Consider the following 20,272-nt stretch of genomic DNA (forward strand, 5'->3'; position numbering starts at 1 on the left):
CAACCTGTGACTGGGAGTCCCCAGACCACTCCCAGATGTCTAGACTTCCAAATGCCTCCCAAAATAGCGAACTCAGGAAAAGTGAGCCCATTCATTTCCAAGGACCACCAGGCCCCCGCGGATCTCTTCAAAGAGTCCCCTCCTCCGAGAGCCCCAAGGAGTGAGCCCAGCGGCCATCCTTGCCTTAACCCACGTCCCTGGGGACCCAGACGCCGCAGAAAGACACACGCACTCCGCCGCCCCGGCTGGAAGATTTTGAGTTTTATAGCAAACCGTATTGTACAGACCCGGGGCCCAGGGGCCCAGCCCGGCTGGGTCCCCCACCTGCCCCTCGCCGGGCTGCCTCCTCCCCTCCCCAAGACGCCCCAACCTCAAGCCTTTCACGATCCCCAGGCGCCCCTCCTCTCCGGCCTTTGGTCCGCCCAGTCCCTCCCCCCACCCGCGCACCTCCCTGTTACCTGAGGTATGTGGATAGATCCCCCCTTCCCTACATGGTACAACCCGGCTCCCCCGGGAGGCCCGGGGCGAGGGGTGGGACCTGGCCCCGACTCCTCCCTCTGGTCCTGAAGCCCCGCCCCCACACCAGAGGAAGGGGCGGAAGGCCAAGACAGTCTGTTACTCAGTTCCCATGGCAACTAAGAGGGGCGATTTCCAGCCTTAGCACTGGCATCAGGAGGTGTCCATTGGCTGCTATTTCCATGGCAACCAGGAGTGGCAGTTCCCTGGGCAAATGGGATACAAATTTCCATGACGATGGAAGAGTGGGAAGAGCCAAGCTGGAGGAGTCCCATCTTCCCCATCATTGGGCTGGCACCCCCGCCCCCAACTCAGGTCAGGAGGGGTGGAGCTGCTCGATACAGTAAAGCAAGAGAGCCAGCGGGTGGCGCAGTCCAAACTGGGTGCCCACCCATCCAGTCTCAGTCCAAGCTGGTCCTGTCCCCTCACACTCCGGCTCCCCCAGGTCCGAGGTTCCCCCGGTTCAAGTAACACTTCAGTACAGATGAATGTTCAAGTATTGTGCGGAGAGGCAGGCAGGGGCCTGGGGTACCCCTCACCACTCCCCTGGGCCACGAGCGGAACAGCGGGTAGGCCCGTGGCCCCCACTCCTTGCAATAGCTGCCATTTTCAGTGACGTTCAAGGAGTCAGGGTCAGGGGGAAGGAACTGAAATCTGGGGAGGAGGAAAGGAGAGGGGTGACCCCTCAGAGGGGGTACGACTGCCCCACACCTGCTCTTGTCCCCCACCCCGCACTCAGCCCTGGCTTTCCCCTGGCTCCTCAGTCTCCCTACCTCTGTCTGACACCTGGATCCCCAACTGCTCTTCTGGTTTCCCTTTTTGGCCCCCCACCCCACCCCCCACTCCAAGTATCTGGTCTTTGTTCCCTGAACCCTTGGTGGTCTGCTTTCTGCCCCCTCCCCCCACCCATCCTCCACCTCCCCCAGCCCCAGCTCCCAGTATCCTGTGTGCAGATACTCTTTCCCCATTCTCCCTCCCTCAGACTTGCACATTAACCCCCCTCCCACCATCCCTTTGGCTCAGCACCCCCCAGTACCTCTGACTCACTCCCCCCAGGGGATGGACAATGAAGCAGGTGGAAGGAGGAGGAGATGGGAAGGAGAAACCCCCAGAGATATCAGTGCAGGGGGACGAGAAGGGGGCGGCTGGCTTGAGTCCCTGGGCAGGAATCCCAAGTCATTAAACTCAGGAATCCCAAGTCATGAGGTGGGTAACCTGGCCTCCCAGCAAGGGTGAAATGAAGGCCGGAGGTCTAGGCTCCTGATAAGTCCTGGGGGAGGGTGGGGGGCGCCCCACTAGCTGTCCTTGAGAAGTAGCTTCTCCTCTGGGCAGCGGAAGGGGCCAGGGGGCCCGGCGGCTGCCAGCCGGGCACAAGCTTCAGGTGAGAGCTGGCGGCAGGAGCGCAGGTCTAGGCGGCGTAGCCTTGGGCAGCGGCGGAACAGCGGGAGGCAGTGGTCCGTGAGGCGGTGGCAACCTGGGGATGGGGCAGTGGCAGCTGAGACCAGGCACATGAATGGGGGTAGGCACTCACCATGGGGATGGACCAACAGGCTAGCAGGACGCAGAGGGGACTGTGCTTACCAGCAAGATTCAGGTGTACCAGCGTCTCCCGGAGTGGAGATGTGGGGGCTGTGAGGAGGTGAACACTGGGGTCCCCGACGTGGGCGCAGTGGCTCAGGTCCAAGGCGCTTAGCTGCGGTGCGTGGCGCAGTAGGAGCCGCAGGGAGGCATCTGTGAGCTCCAGGCCTGCCAGACGCAGTTCTGCCACCCCCTGCAGCCGCCCACGGCTCTCTGTTTGCCCTGGGCAGACATATAAGAGGTCAGCATTCCTGGCTACCCTCATCCCTGCACCCAGGCACCCAGACCAGCTGCGTCTCCATGCCCATATTCCTCACCATCTGCCCCAACTTGCTCCCACCGTAAGGGAGCCCTGACTTGCTGCACTCTCTGCCAACACCTTCTTGACCCGACCTCACCTTGTCTATTGCTCACATCACCTCCTCAGTGAGGCCTTCCATGATTACTCTATGTGATACTACATAACATGCCACACACTCATACCTCTTCCCTGCACTATTTTTCCCCTTTTCTCACCATTTTACTTATTATATACATTTTTTTCTTATTAATCTTTCTCTTCCCCCATAAGAATGTCAGTTCCATGAAGGCAGGAATTTTTGTCTGTGTTGTTTACTGTTCTAGCCTCAGCAACCAAGACACAGTAGGTGCTTGAGATATACTCATTCATTCATCCAAAGCATGACACCTCTAAGGAACTACCATCCTAGGCTCTTCTCCTACTTCCCTTTCCTCCACAATTAGTAAATCCCTAGCTGGAGCTTCTCCATTCTTCCCAGTCACCATTCTGGGTCAACACCACTCTTGTATGAACTCCTGACTCAACCACCTCACTCACTCCAATTTCTCCTCTTCTTCCTGGCACCCACAGAGAGCCATGCTTAAACACAAATGAGACAACATCCGTCCTCTGCTAAGAACTCTCTGAGGGCACCTCAAAGAAGTTCAGTGTCCTTGGTAGAACATTCTAATTCTTACAAAGTTTCAGCTTCTAACTCCTCTCCCCTACTTCCAAACACTACCTAGGCCAAATTCTGGAAGTGGCCTTGCCTGAGAAACTCTGCCTGGCCAGTGTCCCTGGCTTTCAGATCTGAGCTCAGAGGACTCCTCTTCCCCCACCTCCAAGGTCAAAGAGCTCACTCCCCCTCCTCTTTGCAACCAGAGCACAAGGTCTGCCTTTCTTTTATGCCACTGGCTCTCAAACTAGAGAAATTTCAGAATCCCCTGGAAAGCTGGTTAAAAGGGATTGCTGGTCCCACCCCCAAAGTTTAGGTAGGTGTACAGTGGGGGCCTCAGAATTTACTTTTCTATTAAGTTCTCCAGTGATGTTGACACTGCTAGTCTGGAGACCACACTTTGAGAACCACAACTTTCTCTGATCATAATTCCTGTTTACAGATGAGAAGATTGAGGCCCAAAGCAATCTGTTCAAGATTACGTAATTATGAAGTAACAGAGCCAGGAAACTCAGGTCTGGTAACTCTGAGTCCAAACTCTTACCACAATGCTATCTGCCTCCCAGGCACCAGCCTAGCCCTGAGATAAACTAGATCAAATGTCACTAACTCATGAAACTAGCCTCCGAAAGTGTTTTATGGGGTCTGCATAGTACTAAAAATTTTCATTAATTGATGACACTACAAAAAGGATACTTTAAAAGAAATTTGGATACCAAGCTTTTCCTTAAAAAGTTACAAGATCTGGCAACACTGGACTACACCTTCCCCCCGACAATGATTGGCAGGAGAGCTGGGCTGCTAGGTGCCGTTCCCTAACAGCCTGCACCAGTGCATCACTTCTACTGCCACCTCTGTGGGCACTCAATTTAGCATGCCCTGAATTCTACCCCCTCCTCCTGTCTTTGAGGGGCTGAGAGCCTGGAGAGGGGTTACAAGGAGATATCCTCAACCTTGGGCCATAGCTAAAGGCCATGAGAGCAAAGCACAGGTAAGAGAGGTCACTTCTGGCTTGGGTGGGGAAGTGCATTAGTGCGCATGTCACTGAGATAGTGGCATTTAGGCTGGGCCTTCAAGGGTTTGAATATGTAGCAAGGTGGGAGAAGAGCACACCAGGCAGAGGACAAAAGCAAAGAAGTAGAAGAACTTAAACTTTGCTTTGGGAACACTGCATGAAGCCAGGGAACAAAAGCAGGAAAGGTGGGTGTAAAGTCCTAACGTGCACAACAGGCCTTGAGGGCCAGGAAGGCTCATCTTTGCAAGCCCCTGAGAAAGGGCCTGAACTAAAATGAATGCAGGCAGGCAGATGGGGTCACTTGGCTAGCACTTTCTCAACTCATGGCATGCACCATTCCCAGTGCCACATCACCCCACCCAAAGCTTTCCAGCTCAGTCTCATTCCAGCAAGAGTGCACGATGGGCAAGTCCTCTGGCCTGGCTGTGCCTGTGTGACTTGCAGCAGTCACTCAGCCCGCTCTGGGCCCTAGTGCCTCATCCAGAAAATGGGAAGAATCCTTGTTGCTTCTTTACTACCTCTTCAGGGCTGCTGTGAAGCGGGGTGGGCAGGAAGAAGGGCGCCTCGAAAGACAACTGTGAAAGAACTCTGAAAGGGAAGGCTCTTTTACTCTTACTTCAGAGCCCAGCAAATCTCCTTCTGGAAATCTTTCCTCAACTACATCTCTCCTTTCCACCTTGATTGTTTTGCTCATTGAATTTATGCAATGAACGGATATTTACTGAGCATATCACCAACCATAGTGCTGGGTGAGCAGACAGTCCTTGCCCTCGGGGAGCCTAAGATCCCTAATGAGAGGGAACAGATCTTAATCCAAGTCCTTCACAGTTATACAGTATTATGCTGGGAGGGCACTATGCTCAAAGCTGAAAGGGACTCAGCTTAATGGAGAGGAGAATCAGGGAGGGCTTCTAGGAGGAAGCAGCATTTCCACTGAGGCCAGACGTATGATTTTTTGAGACAGAGTCTCACTTTGTTGCCCAGGCTAGAGTGAGTGCCGTGGCATCAGCCTAGCTCACAGCAACCTCAAACTCCTGGGCTCAAGCGATCCTACTGCCTCAGCCTCCCGAGTAGCTGGAACTACAGGCATGTGCCACCATGCCCAGCCAATTTTTTCTATATATACTGGCCAATTAATTTCTTTCTATTTATAGTAGAGATGGGGTCTCGCTCTTGCTCAGGCTGGTTTCGAACTCCTGACCTCGAGCAATCTGCCCATCTCAGCCTCCCAGAGAGCTAGGATTACAGGCGTGAGCCACTGCACCCGGCCAGATTAGGTGTTAATGAGATGAAGGAAGATAGAGCATGCAAGGCAAGAGTGGGCAAAGGCCTTGGGGCTGGAGGGAACTTGGCAAGGAGGTTGAGGTGGCTGAAATGCAGGGACGGCACAGGTCAGTGGCAGCCAGACCATGCTGGGCCTCAGCAACTACAGTAAATTATTGGTCTTTATCCAAAGAGCACTGGGGATCAATGTGAATTTAGAGCACAGGGTGCTCTACCCTCAGCTCCATGTGACCCCCCAGGTGACCAGTTTCTCCTCCCAGCACCCCTCTCTGCCAGTATGTCCCACCAAACTGCTGTGTCTCACAAACCCTGCGAAAACCCTGTCCCTTCTGAGACTCATTCCAAAGCATACAGCAGGTGGGTGAATGAATGAATATGGTGAACCAGGGCCTTCCTATTCAAACCAATGTTGTTGTTTTCTTTCTTTCTTCAAATACTTTTAACATCTATCATGAGTCACAGAGACCTTAGAGGCCTCATACCCCCACCTTGTCTGGCCCATTCTACAGATAAGCAAATAAAGGCCACACCTGGTTTGGTGTCTGGTGGAGGCAGTAGCAGCTCTCGGAGCTGGGAGTCTTTAACATCCTCGATCCAGCGGAGGTCCAGGAGCCGCAGGGCTGGCAGTGGAGCTGAGCCCAGGGCAGAGACGGAGAGCCAGGAGCAGCCGGAGAGCACCAGTTCCTGCAGGCCTGGGGTAGGGGTAGAGGGGGATCCAGGAAGCAGGTGCTGGGATGACTCCATCTCAGGCCTGGTCCCCTCCCTACCCTGTCCTGCTCACCACCCTGCCCTACCTTGTAGTCGGTTCAGAAGCCACATGAGCTGCTTCTTGGAGACACCTGTCCAGCTGAGGTCTAGGGCACGGGGCTGGCGTCGAACCACACCACTGAGCATAGGTGGGGTCAGTGACTTCCGCCGGCTTAGGTCCATTCGAGGCCACAGACGCTTGTCATAGCACCTGCCAGCCACAAGGTGGAGACAGAGACCTCAGGCCTCAACTGGGGGAGGGAGCCCACACTGCCCACGCTCCCACACTTCACCCCAGCTCTCTCCCCACTCACCCAGCACATGAAACGGGCCTTGGCCAAGAGCCTGGGTTTAGGACCCAACTCCATCACTAACTGGATGCGAGACCCTGGGCAAGTCCATTCCTCTCCCTGAGCCTCAATGGCCTCATATATAAAATCAAGATAATGATCCAGACTGCCTGGCCCACAGGGCAGCCGTCAGATCAAATGAGGTAATTACAGTTTGTGGGCATTACAGCTTATAAAGCATGTTGCCAAATACATACACAAACAACACATACACTATTTGATGTGATGCCAAGGGACTGGCATTATCAGCAGCCCCCACCCCCCACCCCTTTTTTTGCGCCTTTCAACCTCTTCTGAATTATGGTGGCTCACAGGCACTTCTCTCCTAACCTCTCTGCCTTTATCACATCCTGACGGCCAGCTGCCCAAAGCTGGACTCCTGGCCCTGGTATTTTCTCTCTTTACTTGCCTGGTGTGTTCCTCCAACTAGAATATAAGTTCCACAGGGCAGATTTGTCTTTTTCACTTTTGTGTCTCCAGGATCTAATACACTGCCGGGAGTGAAGGGAGTTATTCGCTGCACATTTGTTGAATGAATGAATCAAGCCAGTGACTGTTGAAAGCTTCCACTGAGCACTCCCCCTACTACCTCATTTATATAGCTTTTTGTTTATTCACTCAATGTTTCTGGAAGGCCTGGTAGGTCCCAGGTATTGACGCTACAAAGATGAATGAGGCCTTAACAAAGTTAAATGGGTTTCCTGACCCTGGCACTCCAAGGGCAGTGAACTGGAGAAGGGCTTCCCAAACCTTTTCACCACGGAACCCTTCCACACCTCTCCCGAGGTACTCTATTAACACTTTGGGTATACTGAAGTTTCTTTGGACTCAGTTTGAGAACTCTATTGCAGTTCAGTAGTTGTCAAAGGCATGTCAGGAACCGCCTTTGAGACAAGATGGACTGTGTCAGAAGCAACTGGGCAGGGCGGGCCCTGGAAGCTATATCCTACCTCCCTCTCAGCCCTCAGGCCTATGAAGAGCTTTCCCTCAGGAAGCCCCAGGCTGGAGCAGTAATTCCCAAGCCCCAGTCATTTGCTGTCCAGTTATCTCTAGAACATGAATTTAGCTTTGGGCTGGGTGTGGTGGGGCTCACACCTGTAATCGGGAGGATCACTTGAACTCAGAAGTTGGAGACCAGCCTGAACAAGAGTGAGACCCCGTCTCTACTAAAAATAGAAAGAAATTAATTGGCCTACTAAAAATATATAGAAAAAATTAGCTGGGCGTGGTGGCGCATGCCTGTAGTCCCAGCTACTCAGGAGGCTGAGACAGAAGGATTGCTTGAGCCCAGGCGTCGGAGGTTGCTGTGAGCTAGGCTGACGTGATGGCACTCTAGCCAGGGCAACAGAGTGAGACTCTGTTTCAAAAAAAAAAAAAAAGAATTTAGCTTTGAATCATCCCCTTTGCACTTAGAACCAGTACTGTTTCACATAAATGTATTAACCTTAAAGACAAGCACAATAAAAAACAGACCAGGGTTATTAAATTCTAGCCAGGTGTTGCTGTGGCTTTAAGCTACCACCTAAAGACTACTTTTGTTAAACAGGGAGATAAATATTAGAGAAATGTTACAGATAAAAAGCACCCAATGGAGAGACTTCCTTTTCAAAACTAACAGAAGGATTAAGCTATGTGTTCGTGTCATTGAAAACTGCAAGGCATGCTCCAGAGGCCTGGCATGACTGTGACATTTTAGGGACACCAAGGCTTCAATCAGAGCAACTCCACCCTCTGCTCCCCACCCTCCTGCTGCCCCCACCACCCCCAACCCACACCCTGCCTCTCTGGCATTCCAGCCTCTCCCTCTCCTGATTCCTTCCACTCAACCAATAAATATCTGCAAATCTCTCTAATTCGAAAAACTAAAAGAAAAAAACCCAACTTACCCTCAACCCAGCTTCTGCCCCTAGGCCCTGCCCTTTTTCCCTTTCCAATGAGTGAAATCATGCTCCATCCAAATCCTCTTGGTGCCCACCCTGACTCAGCCTTGAGTCCCAGCTCAACTGCCACCACTTCCTTGAAGCCTGCCACTGTCCCTTCCTTGGGGGCATGTACAGGCCCTCAATTGTGTTTCTGTATTCCACAAAAGCCAGGCCAAACCACCTGCCCACCTAGAGACACCCAATGCTGTCTGGTGCCAACATGTTTTGGCACATGCTGTGCCTCTGCCAGAAATGCCAATCAACTGGGATCCTTCCAGGCTCAGCTCTAATGTCTCCTCTTCCAGGAAGTCTCCCCTGCCCCTTTCTTGGCTAGAGCTAATCAGTCCTGTTGCTGGACACTGGGGTTAAATGTCAGAGGGGCAGCCAACAGTCATTGAGAGCCCTGCTGACACCAACTGTCCAGCTTCCACTGGGCACAGAGCAGGCTACACAATCGAGGGAGACACCATAAGTCCACAGTTGAGGTCATAGGGGACACGGTAAGAGTCAACTCAAGGACTGGGATAGAGCAGCCTCCTGGGGAGACAATGCCTGAACTGAGACCGTGAGGAAGGCAACAGTTATTCCAGCAAAGGGAGGGGAAAAGAGGGTGTGCATTCCAGATGGTGAGGAACCTGTATATAGGCCCAGGAGAGAGAAACAAAATGGAGAGCTCTGGGAACTTCAGGCAGCAGGAACAAAGGGCAATTCATCATCTCATTGTAATAATGAGAATAATGATGCTGGTGATGATGACTATAGCACTAGTACCTAGTGTTTATCCAGAGTTTACTATGTGCCGAGTACTGTTGTATGCATTAAGGATTTAACTTCACAACAGCCCTAGGAGGTAAATATTATCATCATCTTCTTTTTACAGTTATGGAAAATGAGGCCCAGAGAGGTTAAGAAACTGGTTCAATGTCCCACAACCACCAACTGGGGGCAGAGCCATGGTTTAAACCAAGCTGGTCTGGATGCAGAGTCTGAACTCTGAGAAAGGAAGAGGCAGGGGCAAGGCTGCAGAGGAGACCCAAGTTAGGGGTGTCAAGTCAAAGAGGGCTGGAATGCTAGGCCATAGGCTGTCATGGTCACAGAGCCCAGAGACAAAGAGTATGAATGGTGGGGATCTAAATCTCAGCTATGCTATCTCCATGCTTTGGGTGAACATAGGCAAGTCACTTGACCTTTCAGACCTTCATTTCCCAAAGCATAAAATGGGGTGAAAAACAGCACTCACTTCAAAGGTTGCCAGGACGATGAAGGGAGATAGTACAGGAGAAATGGTTCCAGTTCATGCCCAACATCCAATGGGATTGTGGGAGTTTCTTGTGAGGGCAACAGGGAGAACACAGGGGTTCACTCTTTCTTTTTAGTGACAGAGTGTGTTGCCCAGGCTGGTCTCAAACTCCTAGGCTCAAGCAATCCTCCTGCCTTACCCTCCCAATTTACTGGGACTACAGGTACAAGCCACCATGCCCGGCACAGACAGGTTCTTTCTAAATGGGAATGACACTGAGGCAGGAGGCAGGAGGAGCCAAGGCATGCCATCATCCTAGAGAGAGGCAGGGCTTGATGTCCAAGTTCCCTAACCCATTTACTTTCTCCTTGACTCCAGCCACCCCAGAATGAGTCATCACCTGCAAAATTCTATCCTTCTTGCAGAAGCCCTTGGGGATACAGCTGGACCAGCCCTAACTGCTCCCTGCCTCCTGGGCTCCAAACATAGCAAGTTCTTCCCTCCCAGAGATCTCTGATGCCACTATTGTCCGCCAACCTGTCCATCTCCTAGCTTTTACTCCCAACCACACCTGGCCTTGGCCTGTGTTCCAGACCCTTCTTTGCCGCCCTCTCTACCCAAACTTGAAAGCCCATACTCTCTTCCTTGCAGCTCAGCAACTCCCCATGCTGCCCCTGCCAGCCCTCTCTCCCCTGGCTCTTGAGGGATCACTTCTCTTCCCAGTTCCAAGATGGAAGCCACCAGACAGGAAAGCATGCAACTTCCTGCTCTCCCACCTACAGACTTTTCTCCAGCTCCACCCTCTACCACCTCTTCCACACTCCATCCTGATTTCCTTTCTCACTTTCATTCATTCATGCAACATATCTCTTCAGTACCTACTCTATGCCAGGTGCCATCCTAGGAACTAGGACACAGCAGTAGTAAACAGATTGAGTCCCTGCCTTGAAGTTGATGTCCTCAGCGCCACATTGTCTGGCTTTGCCCCCCACCCCACCACCCTCAAAGCACAGCCAAGGCTACCAAGGCCTCTTTGTAGCAAAATCCAACTGCCCCTTCCTGGTCCTGATCTCCCATAACCGCTGGCCAATGTCCACTTCTGCTCACCATTCATTCTCCCTCAGTCTCTCTCTGCTAGGGCACACCTCTATCCTTGATCTCCTCCAGTTCTCTGGCTGCTCTTTCTCTAACTCACAAACACTGACATTCTGTCTTCTGCCCTCTTCATCAAAGCTGCCACCTAAAGGTTGAAAACTCCTGAACTTCTATCTTCCCCTTTAGCTCAGAGCAGCAGATACAGCTACTGTCCCAGCTCCATGTGACCGGCCCACAGGCCTTTCAGACCACGCATGTCAAATCTGAGCTCTTTTCTTTGCCCTGGCACCTGCTCCTCCCCCATCATTCCTGAGCTTGGGGAATGGCCCTGTTGCCCATCCAGGCTCCTGGGCCAGAAACTCAGCTGAACATGACCCTGCTGCCCTGACAGCCGATTAGTCACCAAGTCCAAACCATTCTAATTCTTAAAAAGCTCTAAGCCTGAATCCCTCCCACTGCCCCTGCTTCTGTGGGCAGACTTGGCAGAGCCTCCTCACTGGTCCCACAGTACCCTCACCCCCACAGGCCCCTGCTCTGTCCTGCCCTTGTCCTTTTCATTGAAAGGTACCCCTTTATTGAGTGTTCAGTACCCTTCAGGCACTGTGCTAAGTGCTTTGCAAGAACCACCTCATTTAATTCCCGTAAGGTGATTATTAAAACAAATCCTTGACCACGGGTGAGAAAACAAAAGACCTATCTCTATACAGCTATCCACCCATGGCCAGGAAGTGCAGGAACCACAGTTGATGAACCCAGGGATGCCAGATTCTTGGGCCCAAGCTGGAACCATCTGATGTCATCTACTCCGGTCACAAGTCTCTCCTTGCAGCAGAAATCCAGTCCTTTTCAGTTCTGGATACCAGGTGTCAAGCACAGAACTGGCCTTGAAGGGGCCTCAGTAAACACTTCCTCAGTTAATACATGAGGCAGAAGTGGTAACCCCCAGCAACTTTCCGCAACTATTTGCTTCTATGTTGCAGGTTGACTGGGCTCTTGGGCGTTCTTCAAGGGCACAGATCTATGCTCTGAGGACTAAAAGTCCGTGCTTTCAGTAAATATTTGTAACTGAGTAAACAATGACCATTATAGTTAAGGCACTGAGTCATTCCTATTTCCCAGGCACTGTGCTCAGTTCTTTTATGTGTATTAGCTCACAAAAACACTATGCAGTAAAAGCTTCGATTATCCTGGTTTTCCAGATGAGGAAACTGAGGCAAAGGAAGTCAAGTGACAGGCCCAGTAGCACACAGCTCATCCAAAGAAGAGCAAGAGTCAGCCGCAGGCAATGTGCCCACAAAGCCTGCACCCCGGTGCTCTCGGCTCCCTAGTCGCTGCAGAGAACAGAAAGCATACATGAGCACCCTAGACCTCACCCCAAAGGAAACAGACTGGAGTTTGAGTTGGGCCAGTAACTTGTACTGTGACTTCAGGTGTCACTCATTCCCTCACAGGGCTGCTATCATGAGAAACCAACCAGCTACCATTTGTGAACTGCTCAACAGCATGCATGTCCCATGGCCGGGACCTGGGAAAGAGCCTCAATTTACTAATTTAGTAACACATATCTTGAGCACCTACGCCGCCCTTTGTCCCATGCTAGGGACAGGGAGATAAAACAGACACAGTATCTGCCCCCACCCTAGCAAGTGATGGGAACACAAAAATGAGTAAACGAACGGAAGGCCTATCGACACACAGAAGGTCTCTGTGTGCTCCGGCAGGGGAACAGGGTGCTGTGGGAGTTTGATGGAGAGGAGGAGGAATTGTGCTGGGGGCGGGATCAGAGAGGAAGACAAGAGGCTTGGGAGGATGACCGACATTTCTGCACAAGGTTTAGGACGTGGAGGGGGTGGGAGGGAGGAGGATGGGCAGAGGGTGCTCACGGTGGTTCAGGTAAAGAAGGGAGCTATGAGCAGAGTCAGGAGGTCCAAGCATGGCTACCTTCTCGGGGGCAGGAGCTACCTAGCAAACAGCTTTCTCCTGTGTTAATGGGACCAATAATCAAACTGCCTTCAGAAGTGGCACTATGAAAAGTGAGCTGATGCATCACAGCACTTAGCACTATGCTTGGCACACACTAAACAATATACTTAGCACATACTAAATGCTTGATAAATAATAGCTATTACTAAGAGTAAAGATTCTGGAACCACAGGATTCACATTCCTGTTTCTACCAACTCCTCGCCACATGATCTCGGGTCTCAGCTTCAGAGATTTGTTGGGAGGGTTAAACGAACTCATAAATGGGAAGCAGCTTGTGCGTGGTAAAACACGGAAGTACCATGCTACAATATGTCCGTACTATAGACGTATCACCAATACAAAATGAGGCAACCACGGAGGGTCAGAGATCTATTGCAGGTCACACGGCAAGTGAGAAGCAAGTTGGCAATGGAACTCAGGCCTGTCCAGGCCACTCACCAGCGGCTCCAAGTCCGGCAGACTCGCATGCAGATGCACAGCTCTCGGGGCCCGAGATGCTGGAAGACACGAAGCCAGGCGGCCCGGGGCAAGGGGTGATCGGATCCAGCAGCCAAAGGCAGCGTGTCAGGCTCAGGGCTTCGAGGTGGAGGCCGCACCACATGCCGTTCCAGCTGTGGAGGCCGGGGTGGTGGGGCAGGGCCCAGGGGCCAGCTGAGCAGGGGTCCCCCGCTGCCGGGGCGCACAGCCCGCCGCCCCCCACGGTTCTCCTTCTCGCCAGAGCTGCCCCGGGCTGGCCGTCGCCCATTCCGGGCCTCGCCAGGGGCCTCATCCTCACTCAGCGATGTGCCTGATGAGTCGGAGTCAGAGTCGGAGTCCGAGGAGGAAGAGGAGGTGTCAGGCACCCGCTCCAGCAGCTGGCACATCCGCTTGAAACGCTCTAGCTTCTCCCTCTGTGGTGAAGGGGATGGCACCGCCGGGCCCTCCGCAGAAGCCAATGGCGGCTTTGGTTTCTGCAGGGAGACAGGGTGAGGCTATTCAAGGGCCTGGGACACACTTTCCCACCCTCCCTACCCCCAAGGAGTCACCAAGGGAAGAATAGCCCAAGGGACAGTCCTGAGTTCCAGCCCTGGTTCTGCTCCTAAACAATGTGAGACTTCAGCCAACTCATTGACTGTCCCTGGAATTCAACTTCCTTATCTGTAACATAAAGGTACTAATTCAAAGAATTTAAAGCTTATAGGTTTCAATGGCTCATGAAGTTCCAAAAACGGTAAGGTATGAAGAATAGTTAGAGATACTAGTTTTGAGTACTGGCTTGCCTGTCAACTCTCTGTATGAGCTGAGAAGTCCCTGCTTCATCATCTATGACTTGGAACAGCTGGACTAGACAATTCTGAGTGTCTAGTCAACAACATGAGCGTAACAACAATTGTCTGGCCCTGTGCGGAGTACCCCATACTTGCTAACTCATTCTGTACTCATGGTATTCTAATGTAGTGGCAAGTTGGGCCACCTCACTCTTTTTAGACATGAGAAAACCGAAGCTCAAGGATACTAAGTGATTTGCCGTAGGTTATAAACTGACAGATGCCTGAGGCTGGATTTGAACACAATCGGGTAGACTTTGTGTTTAGTGTCAGTCCAAAGTAATATCTGAATTCTGGCTTTGCTGTGTGACCTTGGGCAAGTCTTTAAACCTCTCTGGGCCTTATTTCTCTTGAATCCAGGTATATTTTATAGCTTACAAAGTTCATCTACTTTCATTACCTCATTAGATGTATATAGTACTATGGGATAGGTAGGTAAGGTAGGTAGCATCATCTCCATTTTATGGATGAGGAAACTGAGGCTCAGAGCTACTGATAAAGTTGTCAAGACCACACAAGTTCAGTGTCAGTGGTTGGGCACAAACTTGAACTCAGTTCTTTCCCCTTTAAGGCTTGGAAAGATGAGGCAAATGGGCCAGATGATACCCTGAGGATTATTGGGAGCTCAGGGGCTCCTGTGACATGGGCCCAACCCATTTTTCCACCCAACTCTCCTCAAGGGTCCAGAGCCCATCTTGGTGAAGTGGGCTGGGGCAGGACAAAGTGAGCAGGAAGGGACAGACTCTGTACAGGGTAGAGGGTGGAACAAGGAAACGTGGGCGGGGGAGGGAGGAGGTCCCCGGCACACCTCCCAGTTCTCGGGAGGGAGCCCAGGGTGGCAGGACGAGAAAGCCTGGCTCGGATTCAGAACCCTGGGGGGCAGAAGGCCTGGGCCGCCTGGGTCCGATCCTCGGAGGAGGCAGGCGTCTCCACCCACCTTCTTCAGGTGCCTCTCTCGGCCTCCTTTCACCTACCAGGGCAAGAGGGAGATATGGGGGAAGGAAAAGACCCCATTAGGCCCTCACTGACCACAAAACTAAAGTCCGTGCCCTCTTAGACTACAAATCCCAGAAGCCCCCATCCCAAGGAGAACTCTGAGCATGCTCACCTTGCAACCAGTGCATTGGCTTACTGAGCATGCTCTCATCTCCTCTTTCTTTTCCCTCAGGCCCTTTCCAGCCCCTCCCCTCCTCCACTGTAGCAGTTAATTTGAGCATGCTCTCTCCTTCCTCCCTAACCTACCCAGGGTTCCCAAAGCTTCCTGCTTGGGCCAGTTCCCTCTCACCTGTACCTCTCCTCAACACTGAGCATGCTCTATCCTCTCCCCAACCCAGCACCTCCTGAACTACATCTCCCAACAACCCCTGGGGAGCACTACCTCCCAGTTCAACCCTACCACCCACCCCACAATAATGGCCAGGACTACAGCTCCCAGAATACCTTGAGCTGGACCTAGTGAGCATGCTCCATGGCTCACCTTTTTCCTTGGGGTGGGGGCCTCATTCCCTGCCTCCCTCTCCTTTCGCTTGGGGGGCCCAGGCACGTCCTCTTGGGGGGGGCCGGCAGGTAGGGGCCCCTTGCGCCTGGGCGGGGGTGGTGGAAGCGGCGGCTCCTCCGTCAGCTTCCATCCACTCCCCAGGCTCGCGCCCTCCTCGCCGTTGTCAGCCCTGCGACGGCCTGGCCCCTCACCTGAATCCTGGGGAGATGGAAGCTGGAGGTGAAATGCTGCAAAGTTCCTCAACCCACCACCTACCCAGAGCCCAGTGGAGAGCCCAGCTCCTGCCCCTACCTTGCTGGTGCGGCCTTCCTGGGTGCAGCGAGGACACTCCCAGCAGTTAGGGATCTCTGCATTGATGACACCCTCAGCCTTCCCCATCTGTAGGCAAGAGGGCAGGGAGTGGATGTAGGGTGCCAGTACCCCTCTGGGCCGTGTGCCCCACCTCCTTGCTCCCTGACAATCTGTCCCACCCCAGGCTCCAGGGTCCCCAGGGCTTTCACCTTCAGGCAGCCAGGGTGGACGATCTCGTTGCAGATTGTACACTCCATGAGGCTCAAACCAAATTTCTCTTCCTCTCCCTCCACTGTGTCCTCCTTCCCAGCCTCCCCACACAAGAGACACACAGCTGTGTGTGGGAGCACGGGCTGTTGGGGGAGAGGGGGACATCAGGGACCCCAAAAGAAAGCAACAGGGGAAAGACCCTTCCTTCTAGGGACTCTGGCCAGCTGCTGGATGAGCTGATTCAAAACTCATGGGCCAAACTGGGTCAAATCCTGCATTTGCTCTTTTTTTGGCAATATGACCAGGAGCAACTTATTTAACCTTAAATCTCTGTTTCTGCATCTGTAAAATGGGGCTACCAACCCTTCCCTTGCAAGACTCTTGTTAGAATGAGATAACACATGAGGAGCATTTGATACACAGTTATCATTGCTACAATTGTTATAGCAGAATCCAGGATCAGTGTGACCCTGAAATTATAAATTGGCATTGAGGAGAGAGAGACCACAGGCAAATGTGGCAATAATACTCAGAGAGGCCTGGAGAATATGTGGCAGCAGCTTGGGGCTGATTCTGAGGTTGCTCAAAATGGGCAGCCCAAGGGTTGCTCTGAATCCCACAATGACCCCAGTTTTGGCAAGACCCTTGGGAACATTAAAGGCGACTGGTTAGTCCTGGGGAAAACAGGAGCAGACTTCAGACAATGTGACTTTGAGGAAGACAATGGTAATACTGAATCACTTCAGCGATGCTGCAGGATCAAGAAGATGAAGATAGGGGAAGAAGGAAAAGCAAAGTCAAGCAAGGGGTTGGGATCAAAGGAAGAGAAGAGGGGCAGAGGGCTGAAGAGACTGACCAGGAAAGAGTGGCTGGAGGAAAAAAGGAAGGTGGTGGTGTGGGGAGGGGGATGCAGGATGCAGCTGGCTCCTCATGGCTGCTGGGGAGAACACTCTGGAGCTCAGGGTCACTCAAAGGATGAGGAAGGCAGCGTGGAAACCCATGTTTCCCTGATATCTACTGTGTGCTGGGCCTTGTGGTAGGCACATTTACATCCAGGCTATTGTTTAATCTCTACAACTCAGCAAAGGAAACATTTTACAGAGAAGGTACCTGAGGCTCAAAGTGATTTGCTCAAGGTCACACAAAGGCTGAACATGGTCTCAAATCCAAGACCACCCTGGGTGAGGAAGAGGCCAGAGAAGGGCAAGATCTGTTCAAAGGGGGCCAGCTCTAGGGATGGGTTCCCTTATGCACAGATGCCTGTGAGGAATGGTACAGCAGGGACTAAGCATTCTATGGGTTTGTGCCCAAGAGCTGGGAAAAGCGTGAAGGCAGGGACTGGGTCAGATTCTTCTGTGCACTCGAACATTGCCCCCAGCATGGAGCTGAGAACGAAAACAGACATTTAAACAAACCAGTAAACGAAGGAAGGAAATTAATGAGTGAACAAACAGCAAGTAACTCTACAGTACATTCTGGGAAGCAGGGTCCAGCCATCCCAGAAAGGTATTGGGACAGCTGGGGAAGGGTGGGCACAGCTCACAGGGGCCCAACTCAGTGGGGACAGAACTCACGGCAGTGCACTGCCGGAGCAGGCACGACTGCTTCATGCGCCCAGGCCCCCCAAACTTCTTCATGTCTCGGCAGAAGTGGCAGTCCCCGCACTCAGTTCGCACACAGGCCCGGCAGCGACGGCAGCGGGTTCGGCGTCGGCGCGCTCCGGCCCCCGGCCCCCGGCTGCTCGACGACATTGGGGGCGTCAGCAACGCCGAGGGCTGTGGATGGATGGTAGCAGGGTCAGATGGGCCTGCTGGAGCCCGGGGACTTCTGGCAGCTCCCCACACCCTTAGGCAATCAGAGATTGCCCTCCTCTTCAGGGGGACAACAAGTCACCCTCTGTGTGCCCACTCCATATATTCAAGGCCCCTCTCTCCCTGCAGCAGCTCAACTGAATCCTCTGGAAGCCCCAGGAGCTGGCTTCCTGACCTCACTCCTCATCTAACAGTTCCTCAGTGTCCCTTTCCTAGAGCAGGGAGGAGGAAGGGACACTCAGGCCCTCTCTTGACATCACCACACCAAAGCTCCCTGGAAGGCCAGGCGCTCCTTATTTGTGGTGTTACCTCAGAGAGGTCCCAACCCTTCCCCTGTTATCCAACTGTTATCCAAGCCAGAATACCCCAGGTTCTCCTCAAACTACAAGTCCCCTAATTTACCTCCAAGATACCACAGATTCCTGGGTGGAAGCTCCAGACTTTTCTTTTTCCCTCTCTCTTTCTTATACGCAATGGCCATACAATCTTTCTTCCACCCAAACTAGATATCCTTACCAGATCCAATAGGATCTTTGTCCCCAAAACCCTAATGATCCACTCTGCCCCCCCCAACGTCCTGGGGCTCTGACACACCCCTAAGATGCTTCTTCAGAGTCCCTTCTCAGCCTGAGATCTCAACTCCTCTGTTCTCCAGAGTTCCCTCTCCTCCAAGAGATCCTCCTCTTAGATCTGTCAGGTCAATCCGGGCAATCTCCCAGATTCCCTGGAATTCTAGAATCCAACCTGACATCTCCACAGAACTCGGGAGGGGCTCAGTCTTAGATTCCCTCAGCTTCCCAGGCTGCTTTCCATCCCTAATTGTCTAGAATCCCCTGGGATCCCTTTCCCATGGAAACCATATCCTCCAAGATCCCATATGGACTCAAAAGGCCCAGAGGGTCTCTTCCTGGTCAGAGTCTTACCCCAGCTTTCCCCTTTCCAGGGACTTCCAGACCCATCATGGGGATAAGGGGCCCTCCAGAGCTCCAGGGGAGGGGCCTGGAGGGCGGCGACTGCAGGCGGGATGGGGGGTCTGCAAGGGGAAGCAGGGTCTAGGAAGGAAGGCCAGTTCCCCAGGGTTGAGAGGTAATGGGAAGGGAGGCTAGAGGTGAGGAGTTTGGAGCACAGAGAGGGTGAGGCTGGGGGTGGGGAAGGTGGAGAGAGGCCGGGCTGAGGATGAATGGGAGTGGGAGCTGCCCAGGTCTGGGGGTGAGGAGGAGCCGCATGAACCCACCTCACACGTGTCCCGGGAGCCATCTCTCCCTTCTCGGCAGCTCCCGGCGGGTCGGCGGCCATCGGCGGCGGGGGGGCCGGGCGGCGCGGGGCGCGGAACGCTCAGAACGCCGGGGTCCACGGCCCCCCGAGGGCGCTCGGCCCCTCCCTCCGGCGGAGGCCGGGACTGCGGCGAGTGGAGATGGGGGGCGCCGGGGGCGAGGCCCTCCCACGGGCTGCGGCGCGGCCCTTCCAGGGGGAGGTCCTGCTCTGGGGGGCTCAGTCCCTCAGCCCCCCCAGGCCAACGGGGGCTCCTCGGGCGCAGGGTGCTCAGCTTCTGCCCGGACCCCACTCAGTCCCGGGTCCGAGTCCCAGCTCCCCTCCCCCCACACCGCCCCGCCTCTCCCCAGCGCCCCCGGCCCTTTAACTGGCCTCTTCCCGGCCCCCACAGCCCAGGGGGCCAGGACCAGGCCTGGGCCCCCCACCGTTTCCGGGGTTCAAGCCCCGCCCACCGCCGGTTCCCGGGGAGGGGGGGGTCGCTGTAACCTGCCCCCCTCCCCTGGGCCCGCCCCTGGACTGCGGCCCCCTGCCCTACGGCTACAGAGCAAGCAGAGGGGGGTGAAGGAAGCAGCTCCGGCCCCGCCCCCCCAGCCCGCGCGCACCCCCGCCCTCTCCCCCCTCCCCCCAGCGCGCGACCCTCGGGAGATAGGGATTTAAATAAAATTTGAATAAATCCCCCTCCTCAAGCGGGAGGTTGGAAGGAAAGGATAGAGGGGGACAGGGAAGGGGGGAGGGGGCAGTTGGGGTGTCTCAGCCCCCCTGGTCCCCCGGCCCCGCGCTGCTTCGGCCCGGGGCCCTGGCTGCCTCTCTCATCCCTCCTCAGCTCCTTCCTCCTTCCTCCTCTCTTCCCCTCCCCTCCCTCCTCCTTCCCTCCTCCTCCCCTTCTCCTCCTCCTTACTCCCTCCTTCTCGTGGAAGAACCCCGCCCCCTGCCCCCTCCTTCGTCCACCACCTCCACGTTCCAGGAGGAACGCTCGCAGGGCACGACGGGAGTTGTAGTCCTGCGGACACTGAAGCCACGACAAAAACAAAGGGACGCTGGGGTCAGCAAGAACTACGAACAAGATGGCGGAGGGCGTGCCACTCCGGGAGCCGAGGATGCCGGGAGTTATAGTCCGGTTGCCCTGAGGCTCCCAGTAGCAGAACATAGAGAAGGAGCGGGAACGATGACTACAAACAAGATGGCGTTCTCCCCC

General features: G+C 53.9%; 1 protein-coding gene across 4 annotated transcripts; it reads right to left on the reverse strand.

Moving 5' to 3' along the window:
• Positions 1-240: 240 nt before the first annotated feature.
• Positions 241-19,927, reverse strand: FBXL19 (F-box and leucine rich repeat protein 19). 4 transcript variants are annotated; one of them, XM_075995414.1, is made up of 11 exons: positions 19,040-19,927; positions 17,569-17,769; positions 15,994-16,137; positions 15,785-15,871; positions 15,473-15,691; positions 14,933-14,965; positions 13,127-13,638; positions 6,144-6,307; positions 5,880-6,041; positions 2,098-2,316; positions 241-1,990 (listed from the first exon to the last, which is right to left on the reverse strand). In XM_075995414.1, exons 2-11 carry the CDS (start codon positions 17,743-17,745, stop codon positions 1,812-1,814), a joined length of 1,896 nt encoding a protein of 631 aa, XP_075851529.1. In that variant the 5' UTR covers positions 17,746-17,769; positions 19,040-19,927; the 3' UTR covers positions 241-1,811. The 4 variants fall into 4 exon arrangements, with proteins under 4 accessions (XP_075851529.1, XP_075851527.1, XP_020136911.1 ...); XM_075995412.1 differs by having other exon boundaries at positions 14,804-14,965; XM_020281322.2 differs by having other exon boundaries at positions 1,448-1,990; positions 14,804-14,965; positions 15,473-15,706; positions 19,040-19,367.
• Between the last annotated feature and the right edge of the window lie 345 nt (positions 19,928-20,272).

The sequence above is a fragment of the Microcebus murinus genome, chromosome 19 (genome assembly GCF_040939455.1).
Source record: "Microcebus murinus isolate Inina chromosome 19, M.murinus_Inina_mat1.0, whole genome shotgun sequence".
NCBI lineage: Eukaryota > Metazoa > Chordata > Mammalia > Primates > Cheirogaleidae > Microcebus > Microcebus murinus.

What these genes read in the sequence shown, in the direction of transcription:
- FBXL19 (XM_020281322.2), bottom strand. Translation starts at nt 17,745, where the DNA reads ATGTCGTCGAGCAGCCGGGGGCCGGGGGCCGGAGCGCGCCGACGCCGA. An exon ending in TCCACCAGACACCAAACCAG is followed by an intron (nt 2,317 to 5,879) that starts GTGTGGCCTTTA and finishes ATGTCTGCCCAG; the next exon opens with GGCAAACAGAGAGCCGTGGG. An exon ending in GGTACACCTGAATCTTGCTG is followed by an intron (nt 1,991 to 2,097) that starts GTAAGCACAGTC and finishes CCCCATCCCCAG; the next exon opens with GTTGCCACCGCCTCACGGAC.